General features: G+C 39.5%; 1 protein-coding gene across 1 annotated transcript; it reads left to right on the top strand.

The window, feature by feature from the left end:
• Nucleotides 1-165: 165 nt before the first annotated feature.
• LOC139215419 (CMP-N-acetylneuraminate-beta-galactosamide-alpha-2,3-sialyltransferase 1-like) lies at nucleotides 166-19,956 on the top strand. The gene is made up of 6 exons (XM_070846379.1): nucleotides 166-456; nucleotides 2,888-3,081; nucleotides 14,619-14,798; nucleotides 17,636-17,681; nucleotides 19,025-19,144; nucleotides 19,359-19,956. The coding sequence occupies exons 1-6, from the start codon at nucleotides 166-168 to the stop codon at nucleotides 19,530-19,532; spliced, it is 1,005 nt and encodes a 334-aa protein (XP_070702480.1). The 3' UTR covers nucleotides 19,533-19,956.
• The last annotated feature ends 42 nt before the right edge of the window (nucleotides 19,957-19,998 follow it).

Here is a 19,998-nt window from a genome sequence, read left to right on the forward strand (position 1 = left end):
ACAGGGTATGCTCATTGTACAGCAGTGATTAATTTTAGCCGCTCGCACCATGCGGCCAACAGTGTTGCTTTTTCTCCCACCTTTGGGACTCTAGATTTATCATGATGCTATTTTTGTCCGTTGCACTCCCAAAGTTCCCAGCCAACTCTTTCTGACTGTGACAACATGTCTCTACCCAAGCGGAGGAAAATCAGGACTTTTGCTCTGCTGTTTTGTGTCATTACATTCACAACCTTCCTGTTCAGTTACACTTTCCGGGACCCCTCGCTCTACTTCTTCAAGTACGCTTTTCGACTGTCGGACAATTTTTTCTCCAAAGGGCTGTGCTCTTGTCGCCAGTGCATGACGGAGCTGGAGGAAGACCCCTGGTTTGCCGAGCACTTCAATCAGTCCATCCACCCTCTGATGACCAGGGAGAACAGCGTCCTCTCTGATGAAACCTTTAAATGGTGGCAGGTGAGATTCCTGGGTATAAGTTTAGGGGATTTACGATGCTATCCTACAGAGCTTTGGGTGGTGGTGGGGGGGAGACATACATATTCAGCCTCTGAGAGCAGATGAGGTGCTGAAAAGACAGATCATGAATAAAGAACAGAGATCACACAGAGCCGTGATGCTTCCAAGAGGTGTTTGTTTTTGCCACATTGATTGTTCCAAATCCAAGGGATCTTCACTAGGATCAAGTTGTGAAGCAAACTCCCACGCACAATTTGTTCACATGAAACAAGCGGAATGGAAATTGTTGTTTACTCTCACCGTCTTTCCCACATCTATAGACGAGGAGAGACATTTTCCATCATAGCTGGAGTACACAGGCGATATCATAACCTCACTGAAAACCACTGCACCCTGTTATCTGCATGGGTTTCCAGAAATAATGCAAATATGCCAGTTCTGCTCATGAATATGTGCTTTGGTCACAGTAATTCCCAGCTGTATAACTCTACTTTTAACTCTGGAGTACCAACTTCTCCTTCCTCGACAAGATCTCCCTATAATGCCTTTCTCTGACTAGATGTTGATATCGTATTTTGCTTTATATTGTTTTATTATTTATACCATGGCCATAGAAAATACTCGTTCCTGATTGGCTGAGAGGTTTCATGTCAGGGTGAACATACAACACCTCTGTTCAGTCAGTTAAATTCAGTGTTAATTCACTTTCTTGCCAAAGGTTAGACGAGAATATCACTAATACTTTTATTTATGTACGTCAAATATGGAGGTAGATCCAGCAGGTGACCGGCTTGGCTTGGTTCTCTCCAAAGAACAAAATACACCTTGAAGCATGCCTGGAGCTCACTAACTAACACGAATACATCTTGTGTGTTTAATGCATACAAAAACAGAAATATGAAAATAACAAGTTGCGTTTTTATGGGATTTTTACAGCCACTCCGCTGGCTGCCTTATAGTGACAATAAGAGAATAAGATCAGATTGTGCAGATTAAACAAATAAGACATAAGACATCGCATATTACTTTACCTTTTGAACAGAGCTAAACTCGCTGTTTCCACCTGCCTCCAGTCATTATGCTAAGCTAGATAACTTAGCTAAGCTTAGAAAGCAGACAGGAGTGTGTGTGCAGTTGTCTCATCGCTCTCAGCCAGAAAGCAAATCTTACATCCCTAAATGTTGAACTATTGCACCATACGTGTGCGGTTATACTTCCATAGAACTAATTTACACCTGTAAGCCAATCGGAATGACTATTGATGACATCATAAGGGTTATCTTTGGTTTGGCGTGACCTTTGAACTTTGTAACAGAGAGCCTGTGTTACAAAGTGGGGATGTTGAGATCCTAGGCTCCAGTTTATGTAGAGCTTTGATCAACGCTGGGGACTGAGGATAGTTCTTACAGTAATGAATTACTGGAGTGCACCTATAAAGTTTGAAAAACACCAAATGTAAAAAGGGACTTCTTGTTGTAAATTCTTCGTCTTGTAAATCAGAACTCACGTCAGCATTATTTTGATTCAATCCTGCCAATATATACTGTGGTCTCTGTAAACTCTGTAAATTATTAGAGTGCAGCTGTCTAAATTAGAAAAGGCTATTCACAAAATGTATGTCACACTGTTATCCTACGTTCCATCCGCTGCCTTAGGTATTCCCACATTCACCTCACACCATGTCCAATTAGAGGCAAGAATAGAAAAATTACTGCAAGGTTGCCTCCTGTCACTACTCATTTCAGGAAATGCTTCTCAGAGGGAGCTTGATGAGCCAAGTGTCACATATCAACGGTAGCCCGGCCAGATGGTCCGGGCTGCACTGCTGCAAGGCAAGGGCATGACCCTTCAGGTGTACTCTGCCTCTTTGTTCCAGGGACATGTCAAAGCTTACATGTTACACAGCTAAAAGTCTTTTCTGTAAAGTCTAATACATGTTGTGTAATCTTTTGAAGGTTTATACTGAAATAGGGGTTCAGTCTTATGACTAAAAGTTACATTTCAATAAGTAATATCTTAAAGAATATATTCAGCACCAAAAAGAAAATCAAAAACCTTTAATGGCTGTCCCAGAATTGTATTGGCAAGGTGAAAAAAGCCTCCACAATAATATTTAGCCCATGAGTCACTAAAACCCTGCATTAAAACTCATGAGAGATTGTTTCAGTACATTTTGAAGCTGCTGTGTTTTGATATCTAACAGTATACAGTGCACACATATTCCTGCATCCATTCGCTGTCTCTCCGAGTTCAAAGCCACCAGAAGAAGACCAAGCCAAAAGAGCCCCCGCAGACGAAGCTAAGCCGCCCCTGAGGTTATTTCAGAAATGTGCTCGGTGTCTCGAGCGCCACTGCCTTGTTCAATCACTTCTGCTTAAAGTGGCCCTGGAGCCGTGGCTCTCTCTGAGCCCTGTGTCTGCTGTGTCACCAGTGGTTGCAGTCAGAGAGGCAGCCGGCCAACTTCAGCGGAGTGGTGGAGGAGCTGTTCCAAGTCATCCCTGATGAGGTGCTCTACATGGACGCCAGCCCTGAGCGCTGCAGGACCTGCGCCGTGGTGGGGAACTCTGGGAACCTAAAGGGGTCTCAGTACGGCGACCTCATCGACTCCAGTGATTTCATCATAAGGTCAGTTAGCACCTCAGTCTGTCTGAGAATAAGAGTCACACACTTTTGACATTTACAATGACATTTATTCATTTTTGTCATTGACAATAGTCTCCTACTGCTTGTTCTCTTTGGTTAAAAGATCGTTTCATTTCATACAACTTTTATTTTACAGCTGTATCCGTTATGATGGAACTGTTCCCACCAAAATAAAGGCTTAGATCTTGGAAATACAGTCAGTCGCTGTGTGACAAACCTAGACAGGGCGAAACAAGACATTCAAACAGATTGTAAAGAATTGAGGCGTGTTATCTGAATAACGTTGGAGGTAAAACTGAGAGTGCATCCGTAATGGTTCTGTATTCCCTCCTCTTTCAGGGCTGTAGCTACTATTGAGGTCAGTGAGCTCTTGTCCTCTGTTTGGGTTTCTTTATTCACTGGGATATTGTTTGGACTCAGTATCTCATATTTTTTCAGGTAAAGATGAAATGAAATAGAAACATGAAACATGGTCCCCTAATTATTATATAAAACTATATTCCAGTCATTCCATCTAGACAATCACTTTACAATGAAATATATACTGTATAGTTGTACACTGACGTGAACGCAGAATACGCAACTAAGGAACTCTTTAATTACATTTGTGTGTGTAATTGTATGACTGAATGGAATCTTTGTCAAATCTATGAAACTAAGACCCCATTGGCAATAAACTATACCTTCAATTTATGATTATTTTTATTTTATGTCAGATCTATACTGAGAAATATTCATCCATTCAGTTTCGTAGAGCCCAACCTTACATGTCAAAGTGCTTGTTCTATTTAATCAATAGACTAAAGCCAGCAAAGATCTACATTTAGGAGGGAGAATTTTTAGTGTTTTCGTCTTAAATTACTTAAACAACAAATGCATTGTTATTATCCTCAGCATGTGCTTTACTAGGTGTTTTTTTTGGACATTTTTGCATTTATTCAAAGGCAGAAAGTGAAGCCGTGTCAGGAAATATAGGGAGACGGAGGAAATGACATGCAACAATGTCCCCGAATGCTGTGATTACATTATAGGCTTATTAAACACTAGGCCACCTGATAGAGAGTGAGAAAGTTTTAGGCTTTGGTGCTTTTAGTTTGTTAGTCCTAAAGCAAATCAATTCAGCCTCCACATATCCATCACTATACTGTCTTTATACAATAATGCTTTGTTTGAAAAAGATTTCATTTTGCTTTCTGCGCTCCCTACTCTCCCTCACAGTTCTTTCTACCGAGTCCCAGCATGCACTTAGCTCAGAGGTGTGGTTGCTGAATAGACTTCACACAACGGCGTTCTGCATTCTGCATAGGAAATTATCTTAACAAAGCAGCAGATGAAAACAATAGTTTGGGTATCCAAATGTTTATCGTGTGCCTTTAGGGCGACAGGAAACAAGAGAGGCGTTTTCCGCTCCCTGTAATCTGTCACACCAATTGCAGCTCAGCAGAGAATGAATTGGAGTAGATGGAAAACACGACAAGGAGATTCTCTCTGAGGGGTTGCGGGTGTGCTTTTCTGCTGCAAAACTGTTGGCTTTATGATAGATTAGGTTCATTTGCACGTCAAAGGATAAACAAACACTGTCGCTCAGATTTCAGTTTGATGTTCATGCAATATCTCAAGGCTGGACAGGCCACCGGTTTGAGGCTTTGGCTGTGTTTTTGCAGGTTTTGTTAAGGGCTGCAGGGGCGGAATATGCAAATCCCTAAAGTGTAGGGTGGCGTTGCCTTGAATTGTTCTTAGAAGAATTTTGAATAATGTTACAATCAGCGACTGCATTATCTACTACAAGTACACCACAGGAAATAAGAATTCAATCAGTATCCTGAGATTGTTTCTGCCCAGAGATGATTGCCTTAAGGAAGCAGGAGGGTGATCATAGTAGATACGTATAATGAGCAACAGAAAATAGCACTCATTTACAATTGAAATGTTTCAAACCAGTGATATTGATTGAAGGATATCAGTGATAGGATATGTGAGCAGAAACTGCAAACCAGTGCTTTTTTGATATCCACAATGCAATTCGACCAGCTCCTCTAAAGCTTCCTTTATAGACTATTATGAATTTTGAGCGGCATTGGTCTAATCGGCCACTAAAGCCTCTTGTTTGCTCAGCAGATTGAAGTTGTAAAATAGATCTGAGTCATAAAAAAGCCTTTGCATCTGCCTTCAACAGACAAAAATTAGCTCTGTGGGTTTTTAATAATGAATTTTTATAAGGATGGGTTGTTTGAAGAACTAAGTCATCATAGTTATTAAAATTAAATTTGAATTATGTTTTTTGTTCCTCTAAGACACACTTCTCGATACGCCGATGCACACGATTGCTTATCTTAAGGAAACTGAAAAGTACACACCATACCCATTTCCAGTTTGTGTTTGGTTGCAGATAAAAAGTAAATTTTAGACACAAAGTCAATGCTTTTATCTAGCAAATGTGAAAATACAGCTATCTTTATGGAGTTGAAGACAGTGGAGATAGTGGAATCGCACTTCATCTCTCCTGTAGCTCGAGCACATAGTGGAGATAAAGAAGACCAATTTGGGCCAAACAACAAACAAAAATGGCCCGGTAGACGCTTGTCTCGCGTCATGATCAATTAAGTGTAATGGGAAGTGCAACTTAAAGGTGAGCTGCATAACAAGGCTCTAAACTGTGTGTAAATACAGTATAAATAATACAGCATAGAAAACTTAGACTGAATTAAATAATGCAAGATAATGGGAAAAAACAACAACAAAGAGAACAAGTATGCAAGCAGTTGCTCCTGTATAAATACTTAATACTTGTCACAAATATAGCGTGATAATATTTCCATATACCCTTACTGATTGAAAATACATGCAAATAATGCGTGAAGGAGGATGTCAGTTATGGCATGCACAGTGGGCCACAGTTATTTACACAGCGTGGAGATTGACTGCTTATATCTGTAATAAAAAACTAATTTTGCCGATATAAATAGATAAAGTCAGTGTTAATTTGTAATTTGTAATAATACTTGACAGTCTTGTTTTCCACAGTGCAAAAAACAAGACAAACTGAAAATCAATTAAAAAGTTTGAGAACAAGAATTATGAAAGCAGTTCAACTACCTGCTCACACAGTATCCTCCTGGTTAGTGAGAACATCCTCCACCACCCAGATGATCTCTTCTTCAGAGGGCGATCACACACTAGTCACACTAGTAAGCATCATGGATTGCAGTGATGTTACTCTATATCACTGCCAGTAATCTTAGCTAACGTTACCGAGTCTTGGACCGGATACAAACAGATTCATGAGCTAAATTCATCTACAACCAGACTTAAACTTAGACAAGAATGGGCAAACAAAACCGCTGCGACGAACTAGAAAAACACGGAGGCTAGCACGCCATCAATTACAAAACGGTAAGCTGACATAACATAATGAAGAGCTGTGATGATAGCAAAGTTCATTTCACACAGCTCTCTGTCGTGTTGCTGTCAATAGCGATGAGTGGACTGTTCATTAGACGGTCCACCTTCTAAATGTTTTTCTATATGTGTTCTAGACTGAATATTATTGACATTTGGCATTTTAGCTTCTGACTTCAAGCTGAACCCAAACAGTGAAAAGCACATGAAAGGTTTTGTGAACAAATGAGTGAGCACAGTGACTAAATTAAATATCAATTATTGTTTTAATTAGGACGGTCAGTCTACTGTGTGTAAGTGATCCATTATAGCCTGGTATGAACGGATGCCCAGGAGCCTTTTCTGGGACACCTGTAACCATGGCAACTTAAACTAAAATGTGAATTCTTTTATTATGAATACAAATGAAAAAGACACTCGTTAGATATTATATAGTTATACTGGTTTCATCGCTGAGAGTCTATTTTGGTTTCCTAGAATTTGCACTGATAGAATGTGGAGTGTTGCACCGTGGGATTATTAGAAAAGTGTGTACATGCCATGGGTGCAACTTTTGTTCATCTCGATAGTGGAAATTTAAAAGGGCACGAGGGCATAGTGTAAAGGGCGCAGTGCATACATTTCATGCTCAGAGTTGCACACTAAAATGGAAGTTTGTTATAGACCCTCTAAGCTTTCTGATTCTCCAGTAGTACAAATTACAACTTTACATAGTATACAGCAGTCTGAGCCCGTGGCATAAAGGTGTGGATGTTGTAGAGGGGGGGGTTGGACACTTGCCTAACCGGTTTCCTGGGTGAAATGAGGACTCCGTTAAGAATGATGGCAAATGGGCTTCATGATGATGTGGCTGACACGAAGATCTTATCAAGAGAGTAACCAGAGTGCCGCTTAAATATCCGAAAGCAAATTTCACGCAGTATTGTTGCATGGCTCTTCATTTATCACAGTGTGGCTTTGTCAACCTGCCGTGACATGTTGCCTCTGTATAAATCCAAATTACTGCACTTATCTTCTTTGCCAACCCCCACGGTGACAGCAGCATGGCATTGTCTACCAATTCAATTATCAAATGGCAGGTACATCACCAAGACAAGAGTTATTACCATGCTGTTATGGAATAGTTTGCTGCAGAAGCATGCTATGGAAATACTTTTTTCTTTTTTTTTTTGTGTATTTCTTTGTTATTTATTCTAGCCTGAACATCATATCTCGAGTCATGCTTGGTTGGAAGCCACAGTGCTGAGCCAAAAGGTCACCCTTACTACACTGGAGCAAGCAGTTTAACACTAAGGTGTGGAATACATATTTCACAAAACTTGCCTGAGGGCATCGCTCTATCCAAAATGTATTTTTAGGAAATGTTGGTCTCCCAATCCAGACAAATATGGATTCATATATATACATGTATATATATATATATATATATATATATATATATATATATATATATATATATATATATATATATATATATATATATATATATACATATATATATACACTCACTCATCACACATCTCTTTTGAACACAGAATATCTGATCATATGCAATCACGTCCCCTCGGTACGTCGGTATGCTCTATGGGCACAGCAGCAGATTTTATTTGAAAATAAGTAGGCTGTCTTGGATGTGTGATTGTCTCATCATTCATATTTACTCTGCTGAATTGAGGATCAGTCAAGCTTATATTCTACACGATGATGTAAGCCCTTGCAAATAACTTCATTAAGATGGATCTTTAAGCCCAGCAGATGTAATAGGTAGGCACATCACATTTGTGACTCAAAATCCCTGTTTGAAATTGGCTTTAAAATCAGGATTTTCACACAACCAGCACATGAGCTTTCGAGCTGTAGCTGTCATCTGAGTTTTCCCAGCAACTAGAAATAATGTGCTCTAAGCCTGTTTGCAAAGATCAACTTTTTCCTTCCATTGTCAGGGTGTTATTACCATAATGACAATGTTCCTGAGGGCCCACAAATGACCAGAGTGCCTCTTATCCAGATTAACTGCACTTTGTGTTTGTAATCGGTACCCTACAGTTTGAACAAAGCCCAAGTAGTGAAAGCTTGTTTTTGCAATATTATTATCGTAGCACATCAGGAACTGTGCTTTCAAAGAGCCATTACTATTATAACTATCCCTTACTAAAATTTCTAGTTAAAGAGATACTGACTTTCAACCAACTTTGTGTCATTACAGTATGATTAGTATATGTGACTGAACAGTGTTTAGCTTTCTTCCTCTCTCAAGGAAAGTTATATAGTGTTCATTTGCATATACTACTCACACTGTAATGACACAAAGCCAGTTGAAAATCAGCAAAGTATCCCTTTTAAGACTTCATTTGCCACAATTCTCTCTGCAATCAGTCCTGTCCTTTTGCTCTGTGAATCTATTTGTTATTGTGACACGAAGAACAATTGAGTTCAGGGGCTTGATTGCCACTTTGGCCCACGCTAAAGAGCATCCTCCAAATGTCTGTTTTGTGACTTGAATCCAAATGACTGCCAGCTTTAACTGCAGTTCATTTTCAGGCGACCTTAATTTTTGTTGATATGTTTTCGGTATATTCTGTCTTCGGTGTCAACCGATCACAACACTCGCTAGATAAGAGCGTATGGATGTACTAGTAAAGACTGCTGTATGTCTTGCTGAGTGTTTTTCTTCCTCCCACTGGTGATGGGTTGAGGAGCAGCGTGAAATTAAATGGGTGCGTTCATTTGAATTTATTCAAACCACACTAAGTGATTGGCAGCTAAAACTGCTGGCAGTACAAATTCTGGCTGCTTTGTCTGAAGAGCCAAAATATAAAAATATGAACTGTACGTTAAAGTAAAAATAATTAAACTGGGTGGTATAGCTTTTACATTTTTATGTATGTTATGTTTTTATTTTAATATATTTTATTTATATGTTATATATTTTACTGAAGATGCAGCTATTTAGCTACAAGCAAGTCCAGGAGGGCAAAAAAGACAAGCTGCCACGTGATCACACAGATTATAATCAAAACCCCAGTTTGGCAATATTGTATAAACCACCACAAGGTGAGAGCACCCAAAATGTCAGCAAAAAACTGCAAAGGGTTTAATCTCCCAACTCTTCACTATTACCTATTAGCTCAAGAATCGATTGCATCACGCTGCCATTTACCCACAGGCTGCACAATATGAGGAATCTTTCTCCTGGTCTCTTGGTCCACCGGTCTGGGCCGCTGGTATCAGTCAGCGGGTGGATAATGTCAGCTGAGGTTCCGTCTACAGCGAACCGACAGAGCGCCACGCTGTTCTCAGAACAGCCTTGAGTGGCACAGTGAGAGCAAGCGTAGTATTCTCCATGTTAATTACAAAGCCTGGAGCTTTAAAAGCCACACCTGTGACTCTGTGCCTTCATCTGTGGCGCTGCCGGTGCCTCGCTCTGGCCCCACTGCTTCGCTCACCTGATAAAAATGTACACAGCGTTCATTCATCATCATGACTATTAGTCAGCTGGAACTACAAAGACATTTTGAAAATTTACACTCAGGCTTGCAAAGCAGCAGCGACCCAGTGAGAATGTGAAGAAATGAGACAGTACTGAAATACCGCTGACCTTTAAAGTGTTAGTTGGCGATGACACGCTGCGTGATGTGGCTGCTCCTGGAAGCACTGGGCCATATTGTGGAATACCAGGGTTTTTGGCTTGGAGCATTTTGAGGACAAATGAATAATAATCAGATAAATAATGTCCAACAGCCTGCTGGCAGGCAAATAGTGTTGACATTAAAGATGCCATTAATCATTTATCAGCATCTCACTTTTCTTACTTTTCAAGATGAAAGAAAAGAAGACAAGACATTCCCAGAGAGTAAACTGCACAGGTCTGAGAATTCAGCCCTCTCTCGACAGCACACAAAATGCCTGACCCAAATCCATTCTGATCTCATTAATGTTTTAATGTCAAAGCGAGCCATTGATTTGACTGTAAATCTGAAGACATAAACACTGTAGCTCTCATCAATTAGTTACCCGGCACAGACAAAATCTTTAAACACATTGATCAATAGCTACATAACCAGACTGCACTGCCATTTTGTTTGACTTTAGTTATTCAGTGTGACATTTTGTGTTCGAGTTGATGGGGGTTAAATTTTAGAGATTAACGACAGGCCGCTCCGCTGAGCCAGTCAGTCCATTCAACATTTTATAACAACCTCCTGACAAAACGGGCACAAAGTGTCTAAATCTAGTTCTAGAAAAAACTCAATGCAGAAAAGAGTTGTAGTTTTTCTAGCATCTATTTGTCACAGACCAATGTCCAAAAAAAGATTACTTCTACGAGATGCTTTGTACCAGATTTGGCTGCTAGCTAAGTAGCTAAATCTGTTGTCCCTGGTGAGGCAGGCACAAATGTTAGTCAATTATAAAGGTTGTTCAATCCTTCTCGTCACAATAAATACCTATTACTACGGTCATATTAAAGTCCACCATGTTGATGTTTCATTATTGCTTGTTCTTTTTCTAATCGGTCATTGATGTTTTTGGTTCAGTCAATCTGATCCGATGCAGAGTCTTGGTGTCTATAATGTATCCGTGTGCTGCTGTTTGCCTCAACTCTGAAAAACATCTGGGAGAAACATTTTTGGGTTGAAAATGAAAAAGAAAAAGAAAATGTTGGAATCGGTCCAGTAGATTGTCTCAGCTTGCAGCTGCAGACTGGGCTGCCGTGGCTGCAGCTTAACGCTTTGGCAACTTCGCCCAATCAAAGTACATCCACCACATTTTGCCATTTACAGGCACAGATTGTTATTTTGAGTGTCTGAACACAGGAGTTGCTGGTCTACCACTGCCCTGATCAATTAGTTTATTTGTGTTAAGACTTACTTTTATGGGGTGCAGTTGCCCCAGAGGTTGTCGCCTGTTTGCCACCTGCCGACTGAGGTGATATACGGGACCAATTCCAAAACGTTTTGTGCCTACCAGTCATTTGGACACCAAAATACGTGAAAATAGGACTAGGATTATACCTCAGTTGTCCTTTAGGGTGAGTGAAGTTGACTGACGCTTAAAGTACTGGTACTTTATACTTGTACCTGTCATCAAGTCCTGCGATAACTGACTGTTCAAGACATCTGTCATCAGTAAAAAGACCTCGACTCTGAATTTCACCCCTCTGCTGAGAATGAGTCATCTGTCCATGTTTTGTGCTTGTAGTGGAAGGGTGTTGCAGACCCTCTAAGCTTCATGGTTCTCCGAATCTATAATAACAGAGGGCTGCAGAGAAAAAGCATTCTTCATCAAAGGTGTCTATGTTTCTTGACTATTTGTGTATTCCAGGCTGAAAGCCTTGGTTTCCAATGCGTGAGCAAACCATCTTGTTGGTGAGATGGGCTTTTCAAAGTCTCAATTCATCTGCTCCAGTTTGTTTCAAGTCCATCTGGTACAAATTTTAGTGCCAGGGGGAAGTTAGAGCAGAAGTTGAATATTGATTAGACCAATCTGAAATATTCGCCTCCTTAGAGCAGTTGACACCACACGCCCCCACAAGATTGAGTGAACGAGCAGCCCACTGAATCCACTTAACAACTTAAGTTCTTCTTCTTGAGTGCTCTTATATACATGCATTATCTTAGCATTGACCCCTGCAGTGAGTGATGGCAGAGGAATATCTGAGTAACACAAAAAATTGTTAAAAAATGTTTTATGTTAGTGATGTTGAACAAAATAAATTACAATTTTGTGCTGTTCAACAATAGAAAATTGCCTTTTTTAGCTGTTGTGTAAGATGTCAGATGGGATATAGGTTATTTTGATCATTTTGGGAAGACAGCAGAAGAAGAAAGAAAGGCAGAGCTGTTTTCTTGTTGTTCCACCAGAGCCTAGTTTAAGGAAAACCAATGTTACCCACATGTACTAACACAAAGAAATGCTGTGTTACAGTAGAATATCTGCAGAATGTGCTGCAGAAGTGATGAATCTACAAATTCACACTATTTCATTTAGACTATTTAATATGTGGCATGGTCTTCCTCTGCCCTCACTTTCAGACTGTTTCATCTGCTCTGGACAGCAGGGATCCATTTGTCGAGCTATTCCTAAATCCCCAGAAGCTGTAGTTACCATTAAAGGAGAAATCCGCCAATGTAGTGCTGTCAAAAACTATTCTTTTCTACTGACATATTGCACCATAAAGCATCTTGCCAATGATTCTCTTCTTCCATAGACTGCAGTTTTAGCTTAGTCAGTGCTATGAGCCCGGTGTAGTTTGGATGAAACGGTCCACATTACTTGTTAATGGAGAGTAAACTAATTGCTCCTTCTCCGTCTCTCCATTTCTGATGTAAAACGAACTGAACAGCCTGTTTAGTACACGTTTTCACACAAAATGGCCCATTGTTATTAAGTATAAGTACAGCTCCTTTTCCCCCAGAATGCTATAACCGATGATGCAATATCGCAATCATCAGTGCTGTGTTGATAACAGCCACATCTGTAGGGGCTGTTTTATTACTGGTGACACAAAACTTCTCTCCTCTGGGACTGACTGGCCTTCCTAATATTTCACAGCTGTCACATTACAGACGGCTGTTCATCGTTTCTCTACATCCCTCCTGTTTTAATAAACTGATTTTGTATTATGTTTCAAATAAAGTGCTTAATTTAGTTCACATATCATCCCCTCAGCTTGTTTTAAGAGGTATTGGCTTAGACATTTTTGACTTGACTGTGAAAGGTTGTAAGAAAGAATTGTGTATGCATTTGTAATTGAGCAACTGAAAATGAATCAAGAATTTTGCAGCTTTAAAGCTGCTATGATCAACAGTTTTATATCAGAAGTGGACCAAGTGACTACATACATGTGAAATGGGTAATAATGATTCCAGAGAGAATCAACAAAGTGAATTATCTAAGTAAATAAGTGTGTTTATTAACTGGTTTAAAGACAAAATGTGAGTGATATGTGAGGTCTTTCCTTGTCCAAATCCAGTCTTATAACGGAGAGTGGATGTAAAAAAAAAAAAATAGGTATAGTAAGCATGAATAAAACTGAGCTGACTAGACTTGATTGATTACAACCATGGCTTCCATATTGTAATTATTGATTTAACTAATTAGTCTGTTTTATGGCCTAAGAGCCCCTACGCATATTTTTAGCATTAGCACCGAGCATGAATGGCAGCCATCTACCAGTAGGATGGAGTGTAAGATGGAGTGTAAGATTTGGTGGTGACTGATTAATTATTAAGTTGATAATTTGTCCCTTTTCCCCAGAACTGTTTCCATTTATGCTTAATGTCACTTTGGTATTATAGGTCTTTTGGGAATGGAGCTATTTCCAAAAAAGGTCGTGGTCATTTCTTTTAACCCGAGAGGCTACATGTTATATGTTATATGCAACATGAAATAGCAAACTGTAAGCTAGCCTCGACACAAAATGCCTCTTGCGGAAGGATTTTTTTTTTTTTCAGTTCTGACAGGCTCAGGCTGAAAATGTCAACTTGTTATATAGCTGTCATTTCAGAGTCTGTAATGAGGAAGATGATATTGCTCAGACCAGAGCGCTCCAAACAGGTGAAGATATTCACACAGCAGGTCACATTCATGATTTCTCCTCTCTGTGTCACTTCCCTCCACTGACCGAAACCAGCTGCCATTGTCAAACTATGTTCCCGCCAATTACTGCTCAGGCATGAGTGAGTATTGTTGGACGTGATAATAGGGATGGCTCGCTTAGCTTGCCAGGCAGTAATTGCTTAGCTCTAAATGGACACTGGATTGTTCCGAATTGTTGTTTGGAAGTCCAAAACATGGTGAAGCAGGACAAATTGAGCTTTTTGTTTTTCTTTGTGTTTATATGTACATGTTTTGTTTGTTTTTTTGCTATTTTAAATAGGAATCATGGCTGGTCTGGCATGTCCCAGTGCCATGTGGTTTGAACACATTGTCCATTACTATAATCCCTTTGAAGATTACGAGTATGAGTAGAACAAAAGCCAAATGTTTCCCATCCTTGTAACATATGGATGAAATAAACCTTAATTTGTGCTGTCCTGGACAAGATAAGGATGGCAAAGCAAGTAGGAAAAAAAGGGAAAGAGGATGAGGCACAGATCTCTGCTTCTTTGTCCCTGCAGAATGAACCAGGCTCCCACCATTGGTTTTGAGGACGATGTGGGCGCCAGAACAACACATCATGTCATGTATCCAGAAAGTGCCATAGACCTGGACAACACCACCAACCTGGTGCTGATCCCTTTCAAGACTCTGGACCTGCAGTGGATCATCAGTGCTCTGACCACGGGCACCATTAAACAGTAAGTGTACTTTATGAAAAGTTAAAGCTGCACCGATCGATATTTTTGTATCAAGAATGGATGAAATGCCTGTGTAATGTGAAAAGTGTCGCTCATAGTGAAAATGAACGCCCGACTGTTGTTCCTCTCGGCTCGACGGAGCTCCTCGTGTTTTTCAACGCATTGGTTTTACTGCCAGCAACTTAAATGTGTTGTTCACTTCCAATGTTCTCATCAGCCTCATTTCCAGCCACAGCAGGTAGCTTTCAGCAACAAAAAAAACTTCTGCTAAACCCACTGTGTGCTTCTTTCCCAGCATCACACGGCTGGCAGGAAAGTTTAGAAACTAGCTGGTTGACATAGTGGAGCATTTAAGAGTCGTTTGGGGACAAAACAGTCTCAGAGGGATAGTTTGGATTATTTCAAGTGCAGCTGTATGAGGTACTTATCCCTAGTTAGTGTATTACCTGCAGGAGATGGCATTCAGCACGCCCCCAGTTTGAAGAGGCAGGCAGGAGTCCTGGCGCAGATGCTAAGTAGTGCACTGCTGGTAACGGGGCAGTAGGAAAATGTATTTTAGGCAGTGTACAATATATTTAGAATATTTTTACAGCTTTTCATTGCCCCCAGACATCTCTGTCTGATGAAGCTAAAACCGTCTTTTCACTCTCTTCAAAGCCAAAAACGTAATTTTACCTCTCAAAAAAAGAGCGCTGCTGGTCTACCACTGCCTCAATCAGTCAGATCCCTTGTGATGTTGTGGTGTTTTAAATGGTTATTTTGAATCCAAACTAATGTGCTAGTTCACTGATCTAGGCACTGTGGCACGTGGCTCATGTAATTGTGAGCTTCCTCTTATTCCATTTTTACTTTCCAGTCATGGATGCATGCTGCTTTATATCTGTGCCAGTCATGTAGTTATGTGATTCACAGCAGAAGTGCTTGAAAATAAGAGTAAATATATATGATTCTAAATTTGAACTGTGATGTTGGTGTCTGACTAAACTGTACAAAACATAAATAATATATAATGAATAACGAATGATTATTTTAACTTGAATGTCATCATTGGGCAAAATAGAATATAACATTAGAAAGATTTAAATATGCTTTTATTCTCATTTGGAAATGTGCTTCATTTACCGCCCCGTTTCTCAATGAAACTAGTGTTGAAAAACCTCAACTGTCTGAGGAATGTAGGAGGCGTGAATGCATTATCATGCATGTGTTGCACTCCCAGTTTCATTTACACTCTCCAAATACCAGATTGTCATAACAATCCCACTCACTCAGTATCCCTATTTGTCAGATTGCCATAACAAGGATAATCACTCCAGTTTTAATCTTCCAGTAAATTTCACCTTCAGCTGCTTCATTCCCAGTGACCCGGGAGCATTAGCTCGATTACTGGACATCCAGAAAAAAAAAATGAAGCCGCTGCCAATTAATGCCACTGCCAATAACTCAAACACGCCAACATGTTGAGATGGGAGAAGGAAGGATAAGTAAATCCAAACAAATGTTTCCTATGAATGTGCAGTTGTCTTCCAACTCTACATCATTAAATTTTACTTTACTGGCAGTAATGTCAGCATGAACCCAACTGTCTTGACTGAGTGTTGTGAATTATCTTGTTACACCTCCTAGTCTGGTTAAATACAAATATGGTTCGGTGAAAGGGCAGAGCAGAGAGGACTTTGATTGGTTAACAAAGTTTTTTTCTGTGCAAAAACTGTAAAGCCTGTGCGTGTTAATGCACTAAATTTACTACATTTTAGGCATTTAATGTAGTGTGCAGTGTAATGCATGATACATGACAGAATATTTCCATATTCATCCCTTTCAAGAGGTGGAGGAACTGGTCGGACTGTTATATTGAATATATATACACTTGTTGCCCATGAAGTTGGAATCAAATGTTTTTTACCTCTTCTCATGAAATGATTGTGACAATGTGATTTATTCTTGATAAATAAAGTTTATATCTTCTCAACTTTATTGATCAAACTCTTCCAAACATATCACAGTGAAACTTAAACCACAATGAACCTTTGCAAACTGTGTATTCAGGCTTTAACAAGATTGGGGGTATTGAACAATTATTCCAACTTTATGGGCAACAGTGTATATATAGTATATATATATATTATATTGAGCACACGTTTCCAAAGGACATTAGACCAGTCTGAATAATCTTTGAATTTTAATGAGAGCCATTTCTGCATAAGCAATAGCTTTGATAAACCTCACTTTAATTGGAAACATTTGTCTGGATTGTATCGTACCGTATAATTATTACTTTTCATTTCAGCCATTAGTGTGCCATCCCTTTATGTTTTCAAGGAAGTCTGCACAGGTGTGGAGTGGAATTTACTCTGTCTTTAGATTTACACTACGTCAGCTCAATATGCTCTTTTAGCTTTTTTATTTATGAAAATGGTCTAAATGCAAGTGTACGTTCAGTTTGCATTTTCACATGCAAACTGCTTCACGCAAGACGCACACACCTTCATTCAAAGAGCCTCTCCCATTTTTATGTTTTCATTTGGCAGAGTTTTCACCAAACTGGAATGATGCACATGCTCTCTTGTGATTAATGAGTGAGAGAAATCCACCGATGACAGTAAATCAACTTTGCTCAGACAGTTGTCATAAGGAAATACACTGGGCATTTAATTTTAGACATGCCCTCGGTTAAATGAGATTAAATTCACGGACACTCATGCTGTGATTGTGGATGTGATACCACTGATTGTAGATAAACAAGCAGAACTCTGTTGAGCAAAAAAAGCAATTTAGGGGTTTTCAAAGCAGTTAAAGCCTAGATTTTGAGCTCTTGGTGTTTGCTTGTGTTACAGAACATACATACCTGTCACCTCCAGGATAAAGGCAAACAAAGATAAGGTGAGTTTTTAATCTTGCATATTTTTTACTTTACATTTTCACTGGCATTACTTTTGTTTGGGCATAATATCCTCTTTTAAAGAATCCAAGGTTTAATATATACATATACTACATGGCCAAAAACAGTGGACGTACATCACTGTGTACTGACTCCTATGTGCCAGTTCTTAGTGCTATTTCCAGTGGTGGAAAGTAGTTATGTACTCCTGTACTGTACTACTGCATAAGTATAACAAGTATAATTAAGTATAATTTTTGATATATGTATATTTTTCATTGGATGCTACCCTATATATGAGGCAAATACTGCACTATATATATATGTAATGAATGCAGTTATTAGTTCATCTTCAGATGAAGAATTTACATGCAAAACATTTGATTTTATTTATGTATCTATAAACGTATTAAAGCACCCAGAGATAGAGCTAAACATCGATACATTACAGCATTGTGTAATAATATTAATTAATAATAATATAACACTCTAAGAGTGTTTCTGCATCATGAGTACTTTCACTTTTACTATTTTAGAGCATTTTGCAGATAATTCTTTTGTACTTTCACTTGCTTAACATTAACTTGGAGTATTTTTTGACCACAGTATTTCTACTTTTACTCGAAAGTATCTGAGTGCTTCTACCACCTCAGGGTTTTTCACTTTGACAGTTGGTATGCTGATGCTTGATGCTTGATCCATGATACCTTGCTACTGTGCCACATACAGATGACATCCCACTGTCAGATACCACTTTTCCCCATAGCGTGGCTAGCTATGTTTTAGCCTTGGTCAACTAGCGAGCATAGCCTTGGGCAAAACCATTGACAACTAGCTTTATTCCAGTGGGCATTATCCTAAAATATTTTATGTAAATTCATGTAAGAAGTGGTATGTCGGTAGGATAATAGTTGTATATGGCCTACATTTGCATATGACAGTGAGATGGGTGGGGTTTGGTATCAGCCAATGACATATAGCCACCTGTCAGTGAACAGGAATGTCATGCTGTTTTAAAGTGCCATAAGCCCATAGAACAGCAGTGTGACATTGACATGCTACTTACAATCAACATATTAAAACAACAGCGGAATACTATCAGCCACTTCTGATGTCGCATTAAGATTTCCCTTAATTCTAACTGAGAGGCAGAGCCCAAAGCAAAGCACCTCAAAGCATATTCTACTTTTGGCCGTATGTAGTGTGTATAGCTTATTATTTTATCCTGATGTTTCTCTTCCAATATTAGGGTTAGTTATTGATATGACTGCAAAGTTATGTAAGAATACAGAATACAGGAATCTTTTTACTCTCGTCTCAATATATTACAATTTACTTTTCGCAGGTGTTGATTTACAGTCCCGCGTTTTTCAAATACGTCTATGAGTCCTGGCTCGAGGGCCACGGACGATACCCCTCCACCGGCTTCCTCAGCTTACTGTTCGCTATCCACGTATGCGATGAGGTAAGGCAAACTGCTGTATTATAGGGAAACTTTCCTCTGTGTCTGTGAAGTACATGCATGACAAACAAGTGCTGCTGACATTCTGACGTAAAGTGGAACAATAAGTGTGTTTGAAGTGATGTGAAAATTGAACAAATTCCAGAGATACCTAAGTGTATAAAGCTTGTGTGGCTGATGCTTGTGACACAGTGCTTTTGTCCCCGCTCTGCTCCAGGTCAGCGTGTTTGGATTCGGTGCGGACCAGTACGGAAACTGGCACCACTACTGGGAGGAGAACCATTTGGCCGGAGCTTTCCGACACACAGGAGTCCATGACGGAGATTATGAATATAATGTCACCCTGCTGCTGGCAGACAAGCACAAAATCCGAATGTTTAAAGGCAGATGATACAAAGCCCATATGTGCAGTGGGATGACCACCAAATGAACCTCATCATCCTTTTAATGTTTACTTCTGCTTCGCCTCACGCCGGAAGAAGGTTTTTATCATGACTTCCAAAGAAACTCTCACATGAACTCTTCTGTTCTGTCCACTTTTCAGTTCTTCGCTTGAGCTAGTGATAAAGAAATATCCCTGTTGGCAAACGAACAGAGGTTTTGTCTCAACAAGACAGAAGCAACACTGCCACTTGTTTCCGAATCTGTAATCCCAAGTCAAATTTGTCTGGGAGTTAACAAGAGGACAAAAGAAGATGTCTTGTTGATAACCATGCTAAGCTTTAGTACTATTATCTATCATAATCTTCCTTTTAACAGCAGTAGTCAGACAAAGTGCTATAATCCCTCTGATGTATAGACATAGCAAGGGTTTTCTTTTTTTTTTTTTTGCAAAGTTCAGTAGCTACTGTCATTGA

This window comes from Pempheris klunzingeri, chromosome 16 (assembly GCF_042242105.1).
Source record: "Pempheris klunzingeri isolate RE-2024b chromosome 16, fPemKlu1.hap1, whole genome shotgun sequence".
Classification (NCBI taxonomy): Eukaryota; Metazoa; Chordata; class Actinopteri; order Acropomatiformes; family Pempheridae; genus Pempheris; species Pempheris klunzingeri.

Excerpts from the sequence above, each read along its gene's own strand:
- LOC139215419 (XM_070846379.1), top strand. The coding sequence starts at position 166 with ATGTCTCTACCCAAGCGGAGGAAAATCAGGACTTTTGCTCTGCTGTTT. Across the intron at positions 457-2,887 it reads AAACCTTTAAATGGTGGCAG|TGGTTGCAGTCAGAGAGGCA; the intron begins GTGAGATTCCTG and ends CTGTGTCACCAG. Across the intron at positions 14,799-17,635 it reads ACCACGGGCACCATTAAACA|AACATACATACCTGTCACCT; the intron begins GTAAGTGTACTT and ends CTTGTGTTACAG.